We start from the raw sequence: 20,908 nt of genomic DNA, 5'->3' as shown, positions 1-20,908 counted from the left end.
CTAAGTTTTCATGCATTGATTTGATGCAAGAACTGTAACATAATAGACCCTAGATTGTGATTATTTCTGACCATGAATTTCGATAATCATTTTTCAAAGTAAAATTTTCACAGGAAAATCAAACAGTCTTTTAAAAACGTAGACATTAGAGTCTAGTAATACTTTTACTAATTCTAAGCTCAGGTTTCGTAAATCTATTCACGAAACTATATTGAAATCGCGGCAATAATGATGCAAACCAACAGATAACAATTTCAAAGTGTCAAATCTCTTCGACTCGAATTCAACTCACACACTTTCAACTGCAACTCAGCTCATCTCACACACACTACACAGTGGCAATGCACTATGTGTCAGTTACGGTGATTTTGTCTGATTTTCTTTACTTTGAAGAAATGATTATCAAAATTACGTAAACATGGCGAGAACATCACAAAATAGGCTTTAATTTCATACCTCTATTTATGGAAACTTTATAATATTGCAGCAATCGTGAATTCGTGATGGAAATTGATTGCAGTTTCGCGATGTTTAGTGGTTCATGGTCTAGATTCAGCTTCTACCGAAACAAAATCGACCGCCAAAAACTCGAGCCCTACGCTCCGTCTCGATCTCGCAACTGCGAAAATGTACGTGTTTTGGCGTACTTGCGTGCGACATGGTAAGCCAGGTAAGGTATGGAATATGGTTCGAGTTTTTTTTACGACCGATTTTTGTGTATACAATTTTATACGGATAGTCATCGGTCGTGTGTCTACGGATGTCATGTTGAATATCCATGAGGTATCTCTGTCGTCACGCATATCCTGCATTATGCATGTCGCGTCTGTTTTCGCCCTGGACGTCGACACGGAGGAGGACCTCGGGCGGAGTATAGCCAATTCGCTAGAGTAGACTCTCCCGCAGACGACGGCACCGGTCACCGGTACCCCGAGGGGAGGGTTCAGGAGGAGATAGCCGCACCAACTTGGGTCGGCGATCTCATTAAAAAACAATAGAATACAAAGGCCGGCGGAGACGTCATGCCCCCCCCCCCCCCCCCCGCTGAGCCTTAGCGTATTACTATTATAGATTCATGAAAATATCAAAATTGTACACATATATAATAAAGCATAATGTTCTGTAACTGAATCTAATAATTTACCGATTTATTGCATCAAATTATTTATTTTCAGCAAAATTAGATAAGCAGTTACTAGCTACTTGTAGCTAGAAATAAAAGTTATCAAACCAGAGAGAACTCAACGCATACATGTACATATCACCGCGCTACACCGAGCAATCAGGCAGGAAATAATACGGACATGCCGGTATGACACATACACTTCCTCTAAAAATGCCTTTTCGCTAAGATCCGGAACAGACCCTAAAAATGACTTTCACTTTAAAAGGGGATGGAATGCAACATTTAGACCTCGACTTTAAAAAAAAAATGAAAGAATAAATAATCAGAAGTCAAGTGTACCCATGAGCCCCTACATTTCACTCAGGACCCCTCAAATTAAAATACAGACCTTCCTCCCCCCCCCCCCCCCTTTCCAAAAAAAAGTTTTCTAAATGTTCATTTATTAGATTCTACAATATTCACTCCAGACCCCAAGAAAAACATTTTATTGTAAAACCAGAAACTGCATGAAATGTCAGTTGTCAAGATTCACAGAGTTTCATACAGCTAAATTAATTTCTTCAACATCTAAACCTTTAAAATGCATGGTGAAAGTATCTTACCCCGAACATCCTGTTGTTAACAACTTGTGAAATTTCTGATTTGATATTAGTGGGTAGCTCTAATTTACAACCTCAAAAATTAATTCCTTTTTGTTTAATAAGTAAGCAGTAAGCAGCATTTTCAATGTCATCAAAACTACCAAAGACTATAAAAGAAGAGGACCACACGGTTCATTTTTTTTTGGGGGGGGGGTGAAATTTTGCATGTGAATTATAAGACAAATGATCTCCCAAGTTCATAGAAATCACAAGTGAAAGTAAATCAAATTTTAATTGATCAACCTTGACAGAATTTAGATATTTACATGATAAAGCACGAACAGGAAGGATATCAACTCAATCCAGTGAATTTGCTATGAAATGCATTGTACCGGTACATGATTTTTGCCACCCTATTGTACATGTACACATACATACAAAACTGAACAAGTACAGGTACATTGTAGTATGTTTCATGATAAATCAACAACAGTTAAGTTAAAATGATTTATTGATGGAAAACCCATCCTAAATGCAGTTACGAATTTCCCAACAATGAGCCGGGAAGTCATAACTTTGGGGGAGAAAGTTGTCTTCTTCCTAAAGTGAGAGAGAGCTGGAAGGATGCATCATTTTGTGATAATTTCAATGCATTCTCATTCCCTGGTGCACATGTGCATGTACATGTATAAGCCCTTGAAAATACAAACATTTTTATAAAAATCTAGTACATTTTATTAATCTCAAAGAGATACAAGACCTATCAACTCTAAAAAAAAATAGAAATATTTAAAAAAAAAAATAAAAAAAAAAAAAAGGAGATTTGTTGAAGATCTTACCTTCCTGATTGACACTCTGCATGAACATGGTTCCAGGATTCCTGTGTTGGCGTTAGCGCTCATCCGGCAGTTGAAGCTAAACTTGCTTCCCCAATGAACAACATGGTCTTGAATTTCTTCCCTGCAAAATAAAAAGAATTTTTGTTTGCTAGTTAGATTTAAAAAAATAGATGATAATAAAACAGATTTCTACAGGGTATGGAATCATAGAGATGTACTAGTTAGGTGGTTTGTGCACTAGAGAGGAGATCAGATGCAAAGGTGATGGGTTCAATGCCCCAGCACAACAATACATCCTTTGGCAGGTCATGAATCTACAATGTGCGGTTGGCACTTTCAACCAAGATATAGAAAATAGGTACCTGGTATGATATATTCATGCATTATTCTCAGAACTAATTACTAAATACTTGCACATGCAAAAAAAGGAGAATACAAAATTATAAAATCCTTCATTCACTTGAATAAGACGGACGAATAAATTCTATCTACAATAAGCTAAATGTAGGTCTATTTGATACCAGTTCATGTGCTATCCATTCCACAGATGATTCTAAAATACACACATCAATATCCATTAAGATCACCACAATAGCACGGATCCACCTTTCTGTATTCTGCAGACCCCCCCCCCCCCCCCCCGCCCCAAAACAAAAACCATTTTACATGTACATGTACACTGTACATGTGTAGATACGTGTATCTTTACAACCAATAAACCCACCCCCTCCCCCCCCCCCTCTCTCTCTCTCTCTCTCTCTCTCTCTCTCTCTTTCATCCCCTCTCTATTTGTCCATCCCTCCCTGATCCTCTATTCTGCGACAGTAATTCCCAATTTGTCATTTAAATCATCCGCTTCTCCTCCTGTCACTAAATTTCATCACCAAAATCACATTCCTCAAGGCACATGTACATGTTATTCTGTAGAATACCCCTCCATGCATTGTTTCTACTAATAAGCAATATATATTCATTAAATTCATTTCAAGCCCAAATTGAGTTAGAATCCAATTTGTTTGAAATCAAATGACAAGAGTGGGAAGTCCTTGCTACATTTTGTCATAAATGGATATTACATATCAATTTTTAATTGCAGCTATTGTAAACACTGAATAATACCATACATTATACAGACATTGTTTCTCATTGGGGGGGGGGGGGCGGGGAGGGGGGGGGGGTGGGGGAAGGGCATTTATCAATCAGATTTTATAAATCAGACATCTGAATGCAATTCTTGATGTTCATAAGTGTGAATGGATGAACTGCTTTGGAAAAGAAAAAAAGAAATTTAATTTTTTTTTTCAATCAGGAATTAGCAATTAGGTCGGTAAGAGTTAACCTCCAAAGAGTCAAATTCAAATCATTTTGGGAAGCAAGAAAAATTTCATTATGATCAAGATGACATTTAAAAAATTCCATCTACAAATCCCTAGATCTTTTCATCTATAATTGGAAAGCTGTTCTATGTTTATTTTCTACAAAAATACAGTAACATTGGCAAAATTAATGATGAAATAAATGACAAGTTTAATAAGCATTTCTGTATTTTCAAACTGAGAATTTTTGTCATATTAGTGACACATTAGCAAACAGACAAGTGTTAAATCGTTGATTTTAATTTGTGAAATGAGCTCTATATTTTATTTATAACTTGCACCAGGGTTGCTAATGTATAGTTGTGCAAAAGGTATCCGTGCAGCTCTGATTCTGAATGTTACATGTAATTACAAGTACACCTGTACACTGTACTAGATGGCTTGTGTATTGATCAGATATATGATTAAATACACAGGGCTGGCCATACTGTACATGCCATTGAATGCATACATTTACAATTGAATTTAGTCAAAATATCCCAAATTTCTCTGCATTATATTAAATGTGTTCACATTGAAAACAGCCCATAAACAAACCAATTGTGAATGCTTTATGGGTGGTACGATAGGGTCTTTATCATATTTGTTGTGAAAGTGCAATATAGGGTCTGAATGCCAGCCTAGTCTGCCTAGTGATGAGCACCCTCCCAGCAAGTGGGATTATCATTCAATACTACACTAATGAGAGGAATTAAGGCAGCTCATTTACATCTACAGCCCAAGAGCAAGTGGATGGGCGTATCATGTACATCCTAAATGAGAAAAGTACAATGCATATCTTGCGGTTGTGCCTTTTTTTGTATACCGGTAGATCTATGCATAATTGACATGATGGTTATAAGTACAGCCTTCAGGCAAAGTACATGTACATTATACATGCAGGCCTACCGTGCAACTTGGATTGTGTTGGACATTCAAGCTTCACAAATTATAATTTGCTTTTTTCATTATTTATTTAAGTGGAAGAGGAATCTGATTTTAACAAAAGAAATCTAATGTAGGGCCTATTTTTTAATAGTACCCCCAACAAAGTAACCAGTACAGACTTCACTTTTATTGATCTTTTTTCTTTTTTTCTTTTTTTTTTTTGGGGGGGGGGTGAAAAGAAGACAAAACATGATCGTATAAGAACAAAATCCAAATCGTTTAGAGATTACACCCTGTATACATGTATGTGGACTTCAAATTTCACACATTCTGATCACTATAAAAGTAATTTCATAGGCGTCATACAGTGTATGTCTCTTAAGTCTACCCCCCCCCCCCCCTCCCAACCCCCTCACCAACCACCAAAAGAAAGGAGAAAATATTACATGTAGCTGTTCACTCAACACTATACATGTAACACCTACAATGTACGGTACATGTACATGTACATTGAAACAGTGACAGATATTGCCTTGAATCACACAGTCACTTTCAATGCCTTTCACAGCATGGGGTCCCAAATTAATAACCCATCACCATCATCATCAGCTCTGCATAGCATTAGTGTGCATTTCAACATAGACGTAATGATTTCAACACCTCCCCACCCCTTGTACTACACACAGGTGTTAACCTGAGCAGGCCATACCATGCCAGTGGGAATAAACTGTTCAATGTCCAACACCATTATCATACATGTAAGGCCTACATGTAAATGCGTACTGTACTACTGTTTAAGGAGCCTGATGCCTTCGTGTGACATCTGTGGAAACACTTTACAGTTGACAGAGTTCAAATGCAGAAAGCTATATCCATCACAGCTGATTGATGTTAATTACAATGTGCATACAAATGTCTTAAAAATACAGTACAGACAAGATGTTTTGTACACTACAGTGCAGTGCAGTATAACCATTTATGAATCCTATATTCATATTTGTTCTATTCAGGAGTCAGTACGGTCTCACTTCATTTGTTATCAGGTATTTTGAGTGCATCCAAATGGTCAGGTACATGTACTGTACATGGTCGGTTGATGTACTGTACATTATGTACTTGGTCCTACACATTGTCATGTACAAGATGCATAGCTTGACAGCATTCACTGTAGGCCTACATTAACATACAATAAAGCCTTCTCAAAAGTTGATGTATGTTGGACGTGATATCCAACAAAGAGCAACCAGACTGTCCATATTGTCTTGTACATATATTTCAATCAACAAAGGTGTCAATCAGAAGGGGGCAAGGGGTGACTGTCCCCCACCCCCATATTTGGTAAATAAAATGGAACACCCCCCCCCCCTCCCTGATAGAGCTTGATGCCCCTATAAGTTTGGGCCAACATCTTTGAATCCTATCCTTGTAATAGGTTGGGGCGATTGAAAATGTTCAGTTGTGGATGAGAAATACATGTAGATGACAGATTACTTCCACCATCACTTTGTAATGATGTTGGTAAAATAATGATTTGTCCTTGATGACAGAGATGTCAGGGAATGCGCTTAATCCAACTAAAATTACTGCTCATTACTTTCTTATAGGTGTACATGTAAGTATGGGATTCATTTTTTTTTAACAATAAAACTTTCAGAAAAAACTGAGCAAGCTCTTGATCGTATCAGAAATATAAGTTTTAAATTTTAAACAGACATGGGAATGATGAAGTGATCTGAAGTGATTGAACTCTGGTGTTGTCACTGAATATAAGCTTGTTTTCTCCTAACGTTACATTAAACATTGCAGATACGTCTTTTGGCGAGAGCAATGTATCTTATTTTTTGTTAGATCTCGTTCCAGAACATTTTTCTGATTTCTAAGCCAGAATTAATCTGCTGGCATTGACTCTAATTAGACACTTAATCACAATTTGTAAACTTTATCCTTGAGCAGAGCCTACTGTACGTGTACACGTAGCTAAGCCAGTCTCTGGCTACATTAAGTCTGGAGCAGCTAAACTACAGAACTACAGATTCTAAGCCGACAAAATAGTCATACAGCGCAGACCATATTTAATACGCACAGCTACTGCAGGGCTGCCAACTCTCACGCAATCTGCGTGAGTCTCACGCAATTCAACCCATTCTCAAGCTCTCACGCTGATCTTAGGATCTCTCACGCTGAACCCCGAAAATAGAAACTAAAAAAAAAAAAATGTCTATTATATCGGATATTCAATATCCCTGCCGAAAGTTTCAACATTTTTTTAACCACACGTGCGCAAAGCTAAACCATTAATGCAAATTGGTTTCGGTTTGCCGCGCAAAGACAAGATAGTGAATTGCGATTGGCTTATCCTGCGTGTGCGAGGAGTGACGTCGTCACTTTACTATGAAGCGGGGTTTTTGTGCGCGACACTAAAACAAGCGAGTGTCGATGCCATGGCCTGTCATCGCTGTACATATCGCAGCGCGCCCGGCCGGCCCGGGTGGCTCACAGTGTTTGCGATCGGATAAAGTCGTCAGGCTTCAGCCGGTACAGGTGAGTTTAAACTCTTGTCTTACGATCTGCGTTAGATGTTAAAGTATTTTATTTATCTGTGTTGACGTTGGGGCGTATTCAAGAGCCTATAATTTCGTGAATTGGTATCTTAAACTCAATTTTAGTGCATAATTGACAATTTAATTAGTGCTTTTTAAGTTTTACAGTCAGTATGATGGGATCTAGTACAAAGTGTCTGCTTAGTCCGACAAGTAGAAAATTTTGTGGTAGACCGTAATTTGTTAGGTCTTCTTCACAGATGGGAGGCTGGGGGTCATTCCACACAAAAAACAACAAAAAAGTTCCAAAACCAATAAAAAAAAAAAAGGAAAAAAAGGGGGAAAAAGAAAGAAAAGGAAAGGAAAAAGGGTGAGATAATTAAGAATTAAGAAGTCATTTTCTGAATTTTATACCAACATCTAACTTTTTGTTAGATTAGTCTTAGATCTAGACTCTATCTTAGATCCAGTATGGACAGACATCATAATGATCACTTGTTCTAGTATCATCTTGGGAAGCAGCAGTCCAGTCTTATCTCAAGATTAACTGGATGAGAGGTATACTTATTTTGAAGAATGATTTATTTATTTTTAGTATTTGTTATATATTCATTATATATCTATTTATTAATTTTTATATTATTTTTATATATTATATATCTATTTATTATTTTCAGTATGCATGTTCCTGTTGAGTGAGGATTTGTCCATTTTGTTACAGATAATCATAGGTTGAGGTTCAACTGCTAAGCTTATAAAGAAAGTTGATTTGGAATAATGCACTTACAAATGTGGAAGTTTGTATTTTTTCAAGGTCAGTGTACTTCATGAAATCAATTAACCTATTTGAATCCTGCCTTATGTATTTGTGGAATCAGGGTTAAAGTATGCACCAGATTGCACCATTTCAATTGCAAAATTGTAAAAGCTCCCTACCGTGGAAGGGGGGACACCCCCCTTCCACACCATCCCCCCCTCGGGCGCTTCGCGCCCTCGGGCTTGGTCGCTCCGCTCCCTCGCATTGTCTCACTCCAAACTCTTTCCAAAGGTTGGCAGCCCTGCTACTGTCAAGCCAAGGGATTGTGCAAGCCTATTAAACCCACACGGTGATTTCATTCATCCTAAAGTATAATCAATTGTTGACTTCAAATTAAATGACCTCTACCATAGACACTGTAACACAATAACATTAACAGACAATTCGTCTGATTGACCTCCAATTAATAGGACGCAGGTACCTGTTGTAGAACGAACTTCACTGATCATTTCCGATACAAAACAGGAATTAGCACTGTTTAGCAGGAATATGTCTGGTCAGCTCTTCTACACAAAACACTGTACTCTTGTGCAATTAAAACAGGTCTCTCTGATACAGTAGCATTGTATATTTAATATTATTGAGAAGATAATACCGGTACACATAGAATTTCAAAGAACTTTATTTTGAGAGAAATGTATGTGCAAATGTACAGTACATGTAGTTATGGCCTAGTTTATAGCAGTACTAGCTGACTACTTCTGAATTGGTTATCATCATCATGGGCTACACGTACTGAAGTACTGGGACGTACATGTACAGGTACATACAGTGTATCTTGTTTGGAACAGCAAAATGTAAACAAACTTGTGAAAATTTGCTGAAAATCCCTTTTACAAAGAAAAAAAAACGATTATCTACATGTATGTACATGTATGTAGGTAATTTTAATAGGTATAAATAAAGGAATACATGTGTAGTTGTTGCGACAACTAGATCATCCTCCCCCCTCCCCCCTCCCCTCTAACAATTACAGTTGTACATGGTTGGTCTCCATGTCCGTGTGGCAGTTTACGCTTTCATGTTTTGTCCAAGCGTTAGACATGTCCACCATGGTATCCTAGCAACTGTTGACATTGGATGTGCAGATCAATGTGTATGACAAAGAGACCAGCCGCCTGTGTTTCATGAGGGAATGTAAATCAATACAGTGATTGTAAAACACCAAAAAAACTGTCTTGTGGTCTCTGTGATCAAGGTTGCCGTCTAGTGCCAGTAACCAAACTACTTTAAACCAAACAACACGCAAGCAAAAACAAAGTAATGATAAAATAAAAAATACTGGTACATGTAGTACACATGCCAATTTAACTCTGATATATATATTCAAAAAGAGCTTTTGACAAAATAGAAAAGGATCCAAGCTCCCCACATTTTCTATTAGGAAAAGCTGCAATATCATACCCCACAGAAGTGGAAAGCAAATTTACAAATGGTTCACAAGAAAAATAACTGGCACAAATGGTGATAGAATTTTACTTTTAGTCAATTTTATACTATATACAGAGTGAAACATACTTATGCCTCCAAATTTACTAATAATTTTAGTTTCAATGATTCAGAGCATTAGAATACAGAAGAATGGGAGAGTCTGACGTCATGCAGTGAATGAAATTTTCAGCAGCGCTTGTGACTGATAAATCTAGGTGGAACGATTATTTTCTAGGAACGATGAGCTTATTCGGTTTTATTCTCTTTGTTAATTCAACCGGAAATATACATGTACATGTAAATATCAGACATTCCAGAACTATTTTTTTTACAGACTTCCTTTTGTAGATAGTAATAGCCTCTTATATAATGGGTGACACGCTTTCAATACAATTAAAACGAGAGTGACCGAGTCTGACTGGACACTTCAAAATCCAGCCTATGTATAATGTGTACAGTATGCAATGCATCTACTGTAGTATGCGAAAAAGTGGCAGAATAATTGGCTTTGCCCTTGAAATCTGTTACATTCCTGAAAAAATATTCAAATTCAGAAATATTCATAGATTCATAGCATTTTATGAATTTCATGGGTGAAAGAACATGTGTAATATCTGGAAACTATAACAGAAATAACAAGTAACTCTTGTAAAGTGTTGTTGATCTTGTACACCGACCAAAATTCCAGTCCCACACAGTGTTCCAGACTTTCTCAAGCCTTTTGTAACCTTTGTAAGGTGTAATCTAAACACTACAAAAGGACTATTAAAACGCTGATGTCATGTCCATTGTCCACCCACTTGAGGATTTTAAGGTGACTTTTTTTTAACAAAAGGGCACTCAACAATTCTGAAGTAGTCAAGGAAATGCCAATTTAATTCTGGTTGAGGACACTTCAAGTACTGTACATGTACATGGTGTTAAACCCTAGATGATATCATGAGAGGGGATAATCGCTTGAAGTTCACCTCAAACACAATTTTCTGTTTGTGTACACATCGATTACTATTATTAAGGTGACACTGATAAAATGAAAAGGATTACAATTTTGACACATTTTGTCTATAACAAGCAACAACCTAACTTTGACCTGTCATCTAGTAAAATGTGAAGTCATTCTTTATTTTAGCATTCTGTATGTTATTGATGACATAGCAAGTACACATATTCGGTACATGTGCCAAGAAGGGTTTCATGATCTAGACATGTATGTAATCTACACTATGACTTGGCGATACCTACATTGTATCAAACAGCAACAATAGACCAACAACAACAAAACGAAACACACACCAGAAGATATCTACAGACGATATCCTTCCATTTCGATGGAAGCAAAACCTAAGTAATTGCTATCAATCTATAAAAGCGCAATTGAGGGATATCTGGTTCAATGCAGATCCAAGCCTATTGGAACAAGAATGAAATAACTTGTTCTGCAAGAGACACAATGGGAGCTGATCGATAAAAGTTCAACAAACTTTCTAGCTTGAAGCAGTCATTCATGCATCTCATGGAAGTTACAATAGTCAATACAAAGCCAGTGCAATGACCAGTCACAAAAATCGTTAGCGCTGTGTTCTTTACATGTAGGACAACAACGAGGTAAGTGCATGCAAATGTAAATTACATGTACCGGTATGTAATCAATATTCCAAAATGATTTGGTAAAGTGGAGAACCTTTTTCGGTAGCACAGTGGTTTTAAAAAAAACTTTAATGATAATTAGTCTGTGCCACCAGACTACTCGTTGCCATTCATCCTTTATATTATAATAGAAAGGCCTTTACAATAGGCGTGTTTTCATTATCTCGAGATTCGACCTCAAAACTTGAAACTCAACCTTGAGAAATTAGCTCAAGATATTTTGCTCAGCGTTAGCGCATATATTGCGAGTCTTCGGTCTGGTGAGGAAGCACCAGACAAATAGCTGGATATTTTGCCAAATAGTGGGATATTTTGCAAACTATCCCTAGATATGTTGAGATGACAATCATGACCAAATACATGTATCTGGCTAATTGCAACTTCGGGCTGATTAGCTGGATAGTGTGCGATTGGGAATAGTTCAAATAGCAGGATATTTGGCGATCTCGAGCTAGTGAAAACAGGCACAATGAAAACTTCTGCAATTCAATGGCCCTCCATGGTGCAAGGATTAGCACCCCCACATACATTCCAAACATGATTTACACCATTGTCAGTTTCGTTCCGAGGTGGCAGGTTCATCATAACACTTGTAGGGAAACACCCAATGTTTGGAGTGCAATTATCACATCCACAATAGAGTCTGGCTAGGCTTGGCTCAAACTGAAAAGGGTGAGGTCTGTAACCATGGTAACAATCATTTTCATGGAGACAACAAAATAAAGAGCTTGGAAGAAAAGAGCCACTGACAAGCTAAAGCCATACATGTATAATATCAAATGAAATTTCTCTGAGAAATAGCTTTCAATTATGTCTTTTTTAAATGAGAGATTGTTGGTGTTCCCAGGGCATGACTTCCTCCGGATCACTTAATGGATTAAGCCATGATTAGCTTGCCATTCATTATTAATCCCCTTTAATCCTCTTAGGAACAGGATTAAAATGCAAGTGTGACTTCCTTTGTGAATTGTCTCAACTTTGTCAATAGTTATTGACTTTCCACCACATGTGAACAATAGCAAGGTACACACGTACAGTACATGACTATGAAGTATGCATGTAGCATACATGTACATGCTTACATGCACTAGACTCTAGAGCTGTATGGTATACATGTACATTTACAATACATGGCATAACTGTACATAAATGCAAATAAATAGAGTTCTAGTCATAAAAGATGTGTATTCCATGTATGTTTCTTGTACTTTCTTAGTTTCAATGCAATCATTTTTAAATAATCCATTCAGTATATGAATCCAATTAAAAGAACTGAATCCAGTGCAATATGTTACATTTAAAACCAACACCAATGTATTTTACATGAAGCAGTGCTGTGTACATTGAAAATGCTTTTAGGGATTGCTACAGTGTAGCCTGATACCAGTATTGCACATCGGGTAAAGGGAAAGGTGAAAGGGAAAGGTGAAAGGGAGAAGGTTATTAAAGTTATATTCTTGCTAAAACACTACAGTAACAAACAGCTTTAAAATTATATGAAAAGGGACATAACATCAGCAAAGATGATTTCATTCAGAATCATCCAATTACAAACTCTTACTAAAATTCATCTTTTTCAAGATATTTTATAGGGTTTCTTCTTTTTCTATAATTTATAAATATAGACTGTAGATTAAATGGTACCGGTACATGTATGTCTAAAATGCTGAACTTTTTGTGAATTCACCTGCACAATACTAATACACAGGCAGTACATGTACATGTATGTAGTACATGGGTATACTTTACAGAAAAGCTATTACTGGACACCACTCAAGTGACAAAAGAACTTGCAGTATTTGCTTCGAGCAAACTCAGGTACCCCACCTGGTTCTCCATTATTAGTCCCATTAACTGAAAGAGCCGTTAGTGTACGCCCTGCGGCAATGTACACTGTGTATGCTGATTGTGAGGTGAAAAGGCTAACTTCTCTCTTAAGACCAACAGTGAAGGGCTTGCGTCAATCAGGTTTAAATTGATCCATTGAGGCAAGGTGCGGTATGCAAATAAAGCCATTCCTTTGTTTATTTTTCCCACCGCATGTGATCTCCTGAAATTAAAGTCTGAAATGAAGTTCTGCCATTGTAAGTTAGATGTAAATTGTCCCTCTTTTATTTGCAGAAAAGTATAATGTCTGTCTAGTGTCTACAGTATTTTGCTAATTTCAAATAATTCACCAAAATTGGTAATATTAAACAATATGACCATACATGTAGGACATTGCATAAAATAATAAAACATGATCTGCATACAATTTTGTACAATAATTCTGTACAGTAAATATACATTGATGCTATTGCAACCATACTTTTTGGGGAGAGAGGGGGGGGGGGAGGAGAGAAGTTTAAAATGCAAGTTTTCTTCAAATTTTTTAGCCAGCTCTGTAAATAATCAGGGACATCCTCCAGAAAACAAGAGACGTGGCATGGGACAAAGAAGTTTAGCAAATTATTTATAGAGGAAACCTGAGCTCAAGTGTTTCAGTACCTGTTTATGTTAACCTTAGATGGTAATAGACCTGAGCATAATTAGTTATACTTGGTAAATATACAATGTAGTGCATTATACACTTGGAATACACTGTACATTAAAAAAATGTGATAAGAAGGAAAGATTTATTTAATCAAAGCTTTAAAATCAAGTCCACAAACAAGCCTGTCAACTTATTGTTGAGACAGCTGTTACAGTCACCACAGCTCTGGTAACTTGTACATGTCCAGATAATATTGATTGGTAGACCCATCTCATGCCAGATCCTAAAGTAGGCACGCACATATTCCCCATAGATAAGTACATTCCTGCGTCACTTGTACATTGTACATGTAGCTTTCAGTCTTCAGACAATCTCAATGATTGCAGTAATGGTGGACTGCAACGTAGTTCCCTGTGAGTCGTGACCCCTTTTGACTAATATTATGTCAAGGCGTTCAAAGTTTCATGGAGTGATATGCTCCTAAAACTTTGTAAAAAAAAAGCCTGCATACATCTGAATAATGTCCAGTGTTACCTACAAATAAAATTTGAAATAAGCATCTATTGATCTACTGTACATACAGGTACATGTACATTGTACATAACACTATTCATAATGTCAGCAATAATACTAAATTTGTGTTGGCCTGAGGCTGACAGGGATGTCTTCATACATGTGTGTTTAAGAATCTTGTTACTGGTGCACTTCAAATCGGCATCTAGGTTTGTTTTTGATGAGTAAACGATACCTCTAACCAGGAAACAGTAGCTTCTGCGTGTTTCTAGCAGCTGATTATTTGGAAATGATTCAAATGACTGAGAAGCTGCCATCCTAAACCAAACAAATATGCCTAGAATGTTTGGCTGTCACACGGCCCTACGGTCAAATGACCTGGCCTGGAAACGATGGCCATGACACGTAAGAATGGCCAGAGAGTGTGGACGCCCTACATAGCTTTGATTGTAAACCAAATATCCTGTGAATGTACAGTCCCCAAGGGATGATGCTCAATTGATGGAGCACCTGAACTTGAATTTACATGTACATGTACAGCCACACATGTACATTACTGTACAGTAGATTACGCAATAACTATTTGATTAGCATGTACTGTGCACAGGACTGCAACCTTCATGTACAGAACATGTACCCTAAGTTCCTAACAATCAGACATTTTTGTATGTAGGCATTGCATTTGACATGCAAGCTACATTTGTACTATTTTTGAACAAAGTATGCTCAACTGATATGAAGCCACTGTTTTCACAATAGGGTGAGCCATTTGTCCCAGCCATCATTGCATCAATTACGGAACAAACAAAATATCACCATCTTCTTCATTTTTGTTTCGTTAATTTTGCAGTTAGTCAGAATTTTTGCTACAAGATTTTCCTCTATTTATGTGAAAATATAACATAAAGGATTCCTGATTTTGTCCATTTTCCCTACAACAAAAAGCCTGTCTTTTCAAGAGCAGTACATGTAGTATTTATTTTCACTAAATTATTTAATTTTGAATGAGTTGCTCCACTCTCTCTGCAAGAGATGGTGTAGAAGCACATTAATTATTATCCCAAAACATTCCCAATAGGAGGGGGTGAGCTCTTGGAGCCTATGAACTATAAACCATTAAACCAGGCTATACAACATAAGGCAAATTAAGAAATCCACCTCATATTATATTACATGCATTTGCTGCAAATATATGGGCCTAAATGTACAGCTGATGTAAACTCGGCCATATATACTGTACATGTACATGTATATTTGTCTAAAAAATAGGTTGCTTTTCGTTCCCAAACAAGCGTGTAAATAAATAGCATCTATTCTAAGAGCCCAGGAAGTGATGTGTTAAAAGTGATATCCTTGAACTAGTCACACTCACTGTGCCAGGCCAGGCTTCTAGCTAGCTAGCTCGCTCCTTACCCACGCCTCTCAAGCAAAGTTCAGGGGACGCACTCCCAGCTGGGACTGCTGAAATGACATTGCCCTTGTTGGTGGTTGGTACCCAAGCTAGGGTTTCTATAGGCCTGTCATCATTAACTTGAGATTGCCAAATAGCCCGCTATTTCTGATTTGGGAAATAAGCCCTACGATACAAATCGCATCTTCGTCAGCTCAAGACTCCACCTCTAAACTCAAGCTCGAGAAATTTTGCTCAGTGTTTGTGCATAGTGCGAGTCTCTGGGCTGGTGAAGAGGCACCGGACAAATGGCGGGATATTTTGCAAAGTAGCCAAAGTTATCTTGGGATGATTATCTCGACCAAATATCCCGCTAATTGGCATTGCAACTGTGGGTGGATGAAGACCCAAATTAGCTGGAAAATTTGCGATCGTGATAGTTAAAATAACAGGTTATTTGGCAATCTCGAGCTGATGAAAACAGGCCTTATAATTCAGCTCTTAGGATCCTGGGGTCTGAGTTTCTATGCTACACTGAAACAAGTATGTGTAATGCATGTAGCTCAACAGTACATGTACTACGTCACATATTTTGTGCAATGCCATTCAATATTTGGGGTTTTCTCATTTTACAAAAATGTAAATGGCCAGTTACATTCATTCACTCCTTCTTTATAAACACTTTTAAAGCGTATCTGCCGTAGTTTACAGGAGGGATTAGACTGCCCTGCAAGGTCACTGGACAGGTGGTTATCTCATCAACTCAGCTCTCAGTTAACATAAGAAAAAGAGGATCATGGGGGACCAATGGTCACCGATTAGACATGGTTTGTTATATCAGGGAATAATTTTCCTCAAATTTTTTGATTAGCAATTTCAGCCGATGGATAAATATTTCAAATGAAATTCTGTACATTTCTATGGAAGAAAACTGCTACACAAAAGATATTTTGTATAGCAGTCATGCAAAAATGCATAGCAAATTGCGATGCGATACCAGGAAAATTATTCCCTGTATATAGAGGGCGCAAGTAGCTACAAGTAGTGCAGTGGGCCTTTAAGGCTTCATCTCACTACAGAGTGAGAAAACTTGCCCTTTTAAATGTACATGTACAGGCTACATGACAGAAATATGTGGAAGAAATTATTTCTTCCCCCCCCCCCCCCCCCCTTCTCTCCCTCCCTCCATCTCTCTCCCCCTTTCTCTCTCCCTCCCTCTCTTTCCCTCTCTCTTTTTCACTCTCTATCTCTCTCTCTCTCTAATTCCAAAAAAAAATCTTTTTTCAGATGGATTAATTTTTCAGCTACCCAGAAACCTGAAAGCATACTTATTACATTTTGTTTAAAAGGCGAAAGAGAGAGAGAGAGAGCGACAGGGGAGGGTGAGATGGAGGGGGGGGGGGGAGAGGGGAAGGGGGGAAATATGGTCTTGTTCTGTATTGCTCACCTTGAAGAAACCTGGGCAAAGTTTCCCCCGTCCTGGAGCCTGACTTTGCCAAAGAGCACAGCGTTGATGAGCGGCACAGAGGACAATTCCACCAATTCAAAATTCACCTGGAATTTGAACTTTTTCTTCTTCATGATGAAAGTCATTGCATGACCAGGAAGAGCAATGGTTATATTTCCTAGGTTATGTCACTGGTAGGTAAGGTGAAAATTTATCCAACTTTGTTGCTTCCTTCAAGATTCTACCTGTAGCAGAAAAGAGGAATGAGAAAAAGGTCACTTTTATAACAAGTTTATAAAGCTTTTGAGAAGAAAAAAAATTTCCTTCAGCATCAGCATCAGTATACGGAAGTGTGAGGTGATCCTGTTGAAACTTCCGGTCGTTTCATTGGGTGGTGCTTCGTTCGAAAAAGAACCTTTAGGGCCATTCCATGGTAACTCGCGTTACACTTAATGGGTACATTGACACGATAATGTGCCTATATCTTTAGAACTGCTAGGATCTGCAAGATACTTTTTTCAAACATGGACAGGGCAGATATAGAACAACTGAATGAAACAAAAAAGAAAATTGAAGAACAAACGTTTTTAGATTCTTGGATTATTGAATTTTGGTAACTCGCGTTACAAAAAAAGGACATGGTCAATTCTATGAGACCCTCTTTTGGCAAAGTCTCCTCATACTAGACAATCTTGACAAAATCTTTCCTACGTTGATAGTAGGTTGAGACTTACTAGTATAAGATCACAATATTAAAGATAAGAAACAATGGACTAGTAAAATGCAGGAAGCAAATATGTCGGTAACTCACGTTACGGTAACTCGCGTTACATTTTGTCCGGAGGCCATTTTCACCCCTATGTAATAGATTAAATATCCCAGGACCCCTTAGAAAAGGCTTAGAATATGGAAATATATTCATCTTTTTCAATTTAGCGAAATTTTCAGGAAAAAATATTACAAGAATCCTGTGTAATCTGCAATAAATTGTTTTTTTTTCATCTACAGTCCCACATGTACGTTTTTGATGATGGTTTGAGATCTTAGGAAATCAACAAAAATGAAAAATAAATTGTATTGAATTTGAAAGGCCCTAATGTTTTATGAACATCCATGGCATAAGGTTAGTGATAAATCAAAAATTTAACATAAGAGGTACATTTCTTTTTTTGATGTCATGTCCTTCTTCTCATGGAATGGCCCTTAACTATTTTTGCTCGCATGGCGGGTGGACGCACAAATAAATTTTATGGAAGCATTTGGTGCTGAGAGGACCAGTGCTTGTCCAATCTAATCTTGAAAGAAGTGATTGAGGATGAGGAGATGACAGATGTAGGAAGACTATTCCAGGATTCTACTACTCTCTGACTGAAGCTGTTTCTTCTTAGGACTGTGTTGCTCCTTTGCTTATACAGCTTCTGGTGGTGTCCCCTTGTAGCTTCATGAGGTGCAGATGTGAAGAAGGCTGCGGGATCGGAGTTTACGAGTCCGTTCATCAGCTTGTAGACCTCAATCATGTCGCCTCTTATCCTTCTGTATTGCAGTGAATACATTTTGAGGTTCTTAAGTCTGTCTTGATAGGATAGGTGTCTGATCTCGGGAATTAACTTTGTTGCTCTTCTTTGCACCTTCTCAACTTTCACTGCTTCAGCCTTAAACATTGGATGCCAGATGACATTCCCATATTCAAGAAGAGGGCGAACAATGGTCGTGAACAGGATTGGTATTGTGTCTCTTGATATTCTTGTGAAAGTTCTCTTTATAAGTCCTAACGTCTGATTGGCTCTTTTAACTGCAGTGTCAATATGTGTATGAAAAGTCAGCTCATCATCTACCATGACACCCAAATCCTTTTCTGCAACAGTTTCTTGAATTATTTGGTTGTTTATGCGGTACAATGACTTGGTGTTACCCTTTCCAATGTGCATAACTTTGGTTTTTGCTGAGTTGAAGGTGAGTTGCCACGATTTGGCCCAGGAAGCTGCTTTGTTCAAATCCTCCTGTATTGAGTCTCGTTGGGTTGATGTACTAACTTGGTAAGCTTTTTTTTCATCCAGCCTTCCAGAATGCTGCAGCACCCTGGAGTGCGGCGAGAGAAATGCAGTTACATGTACATGTACATCAAATATGATTTTGGCATAACGTCTATTTTTGAAACACAAAATATAACCTGCTAGAATATATACATGTAGTTTCATGAGAAAATAGTATTTTAAAGATAACAAGTTTATTTCTCCCTCACTCGCATTGCTCGCTCACATTATCCAGAAACAAGATGATTAAGGATCTAGACCTTCTACATGATTTAAGGCAAAGATGTGCTCAAATAAATCATGCCCAAGCTGTATACAAAATATATAATAAGTTAAATTATCACACATGACATAAAACCATTACAATGTTGACGTAAAAGGTTAATATTCTGATTGATACAACTACAATTAAGTCTGTAAAAACCCAAATCAAATGTTAATTCAATTGGCCATGAATGCGTCACAGCTCTCACGGCCATTTAATATCCGGATAGTAGCGGAGAAGGTCAGTTGCTTTTGGGCAAAATGTATCCCTTATCGGCAATTAACCGGATAGGGGCCTAATGCCAACTAGAAACATGCTCAATCATGAATGAGTGTCTACTCTACTCTCTAGAGGTTGACGTCGTATTTCAATGATAAAAAATTCCCTTTTCAGGATACTGCCATAGGCGCTAGGCCTACATGCATGTGTCAACATGAAACTAAAGCTAAAGCCAAAGGTACAATTATTAAAAGACGACCTACAAAAGTCATCACATTTTTCAAACAAACAACTCGAAACCAAGAGGAACCCGCATAGGCCTACTAGAACAACAGCGTTTACAATTGATTACGAACCCGTTGGAGCGGCGGGTCTACGTATTGTGGATCCGTACTAAACCGATGCATTTGCAAGCAGTTTTTAGTACATTGTATTTTGTATGTAGGCCTAAGCCTGTGCAAGAAGATAATAAATGGCCGTTCTTGCCACTACTCACCTCTCACAAAATCGTGGTAAAATCCTAAATGCACTGATACTGGAAAGCTATGGAGCTCCCTGTGGCACTAATAGCTCTTGGTAATTGTCTAAAATACGAGTGTCCACGTCAGAAAAGCCTTTGGTGATATGAAACTCAACGAAGTTCCCGTTACTTATGTATGATATCCGGCTAGCACCTATTAAAAATAATGCGCTTGAAAATTTGCATGCAAGAAGATAACACAATCAATAATGGGCACTATATGGTAAATAGTCAAGAGAGGGCGACAATTGCAATCACAAACCCGGAAGGTCAACTTACGTTGTGTGAATGTGCACCCTTTCCTCTTCCAGCTGTAAATCTGTAAATAATTACTCAATCATCAATCTTTATCAAGGGTGCTTTGTCACTCATACTATTTCCCCAAAACTTCTGCCTTTCCCGCATGAGTATTCGAACTGGAAAGTATTGAATGAAGTTATGCTTGATGGAGAAAACAATATTGCTGTCCTTCGAAGTTATGTCTGATGTACGAAATAGTTTTGCTGTCCTTTGTGCAAGTATATGTTCACCTTGTATCGATCAATTAAAACAGTAACATTAAAATGTAAACTTTTAGTTAAATAAAAAAGGGATTAAACATCAGTCTATGTTTGAGAGATAACACAAAAGGGGGGAAAACACGCTTGCTGGGTATTGAATCCCACATTGCCCCCCCCCCCCCCCCCCCCTCTTTACCCTCTTTTTGCGACTCGCTATTGCACGTACTCGACGTATAAGTGAATCTGAATTAAGTACCCCAACCAATGTCGATAACACAACACTTATGGATGCTTTAATGATAAATTCGAGGCAAAAGGCCTGCA

At 37.8% G+C, this 20,908-nt stretch overlaps 1 protein-coding gene across 2 annotated transcripts in view; it reads right to left on the bottom strand.

Annotated features, from left to right (window-relative positions):
• Positions 1–20,261, bottom strand: part of LOC100890710 (protein FAM102A) — a 60,722-nt gene extending 40,461 nt beyond the window's left edge. The window contains exons 1-3 of one of the 2 annotated variants that reach the window (XM_003724849.3): positions 20,061–20,261; positions 17,048–17,292; positions 2,547–2,667 (exon numbers count right to left, since the gene is read on the bottom strand). In XM_003724849.3, coding sequence (XP_003724897.1) covers positions 2,547–2,667; positions 17,048–17,193 — 267 coding nt within the window. In that variant the 5' untranslated portion in view covers positions 17,194–17,292; positions 20,061–20,261. The remainder of the gene's footprint in view (positions 1–2,546; positions 2,668–17,047; positions 17,293–20,060) is intronic. The other variant, XM_030997089.1, reaches the window with a different exon arrangement.
• Between the last annotated feature and the right edge of the window lie 647 nt (positions 20,262–20,908).

Source organism: Strongylocentrotus purpuratus, unplaced genomic scaffold (genome assembly GCF_000002235.5).
Source record: "Strongylocentrotus purpuratus isolate Spur 01 unplaced genomic scaffold, Spur_5.0 spur5_scaffold_4, whole genome shotgun sequence".
Classification (NCBI taxonomy): domain Eukaryota; kingdom Metazoa; phylum Echinodermata; class Echinoidea; order Camarodonta; family Strongylocentrotidae; genus Strongylocentrotus; species Strongylocentrotus purpuratus.
The sequence above is the reverse complement of the archived record's forward strand: the minus strand, read 5'-3'. Positions and strand labels throughout refer to the sequence as shown.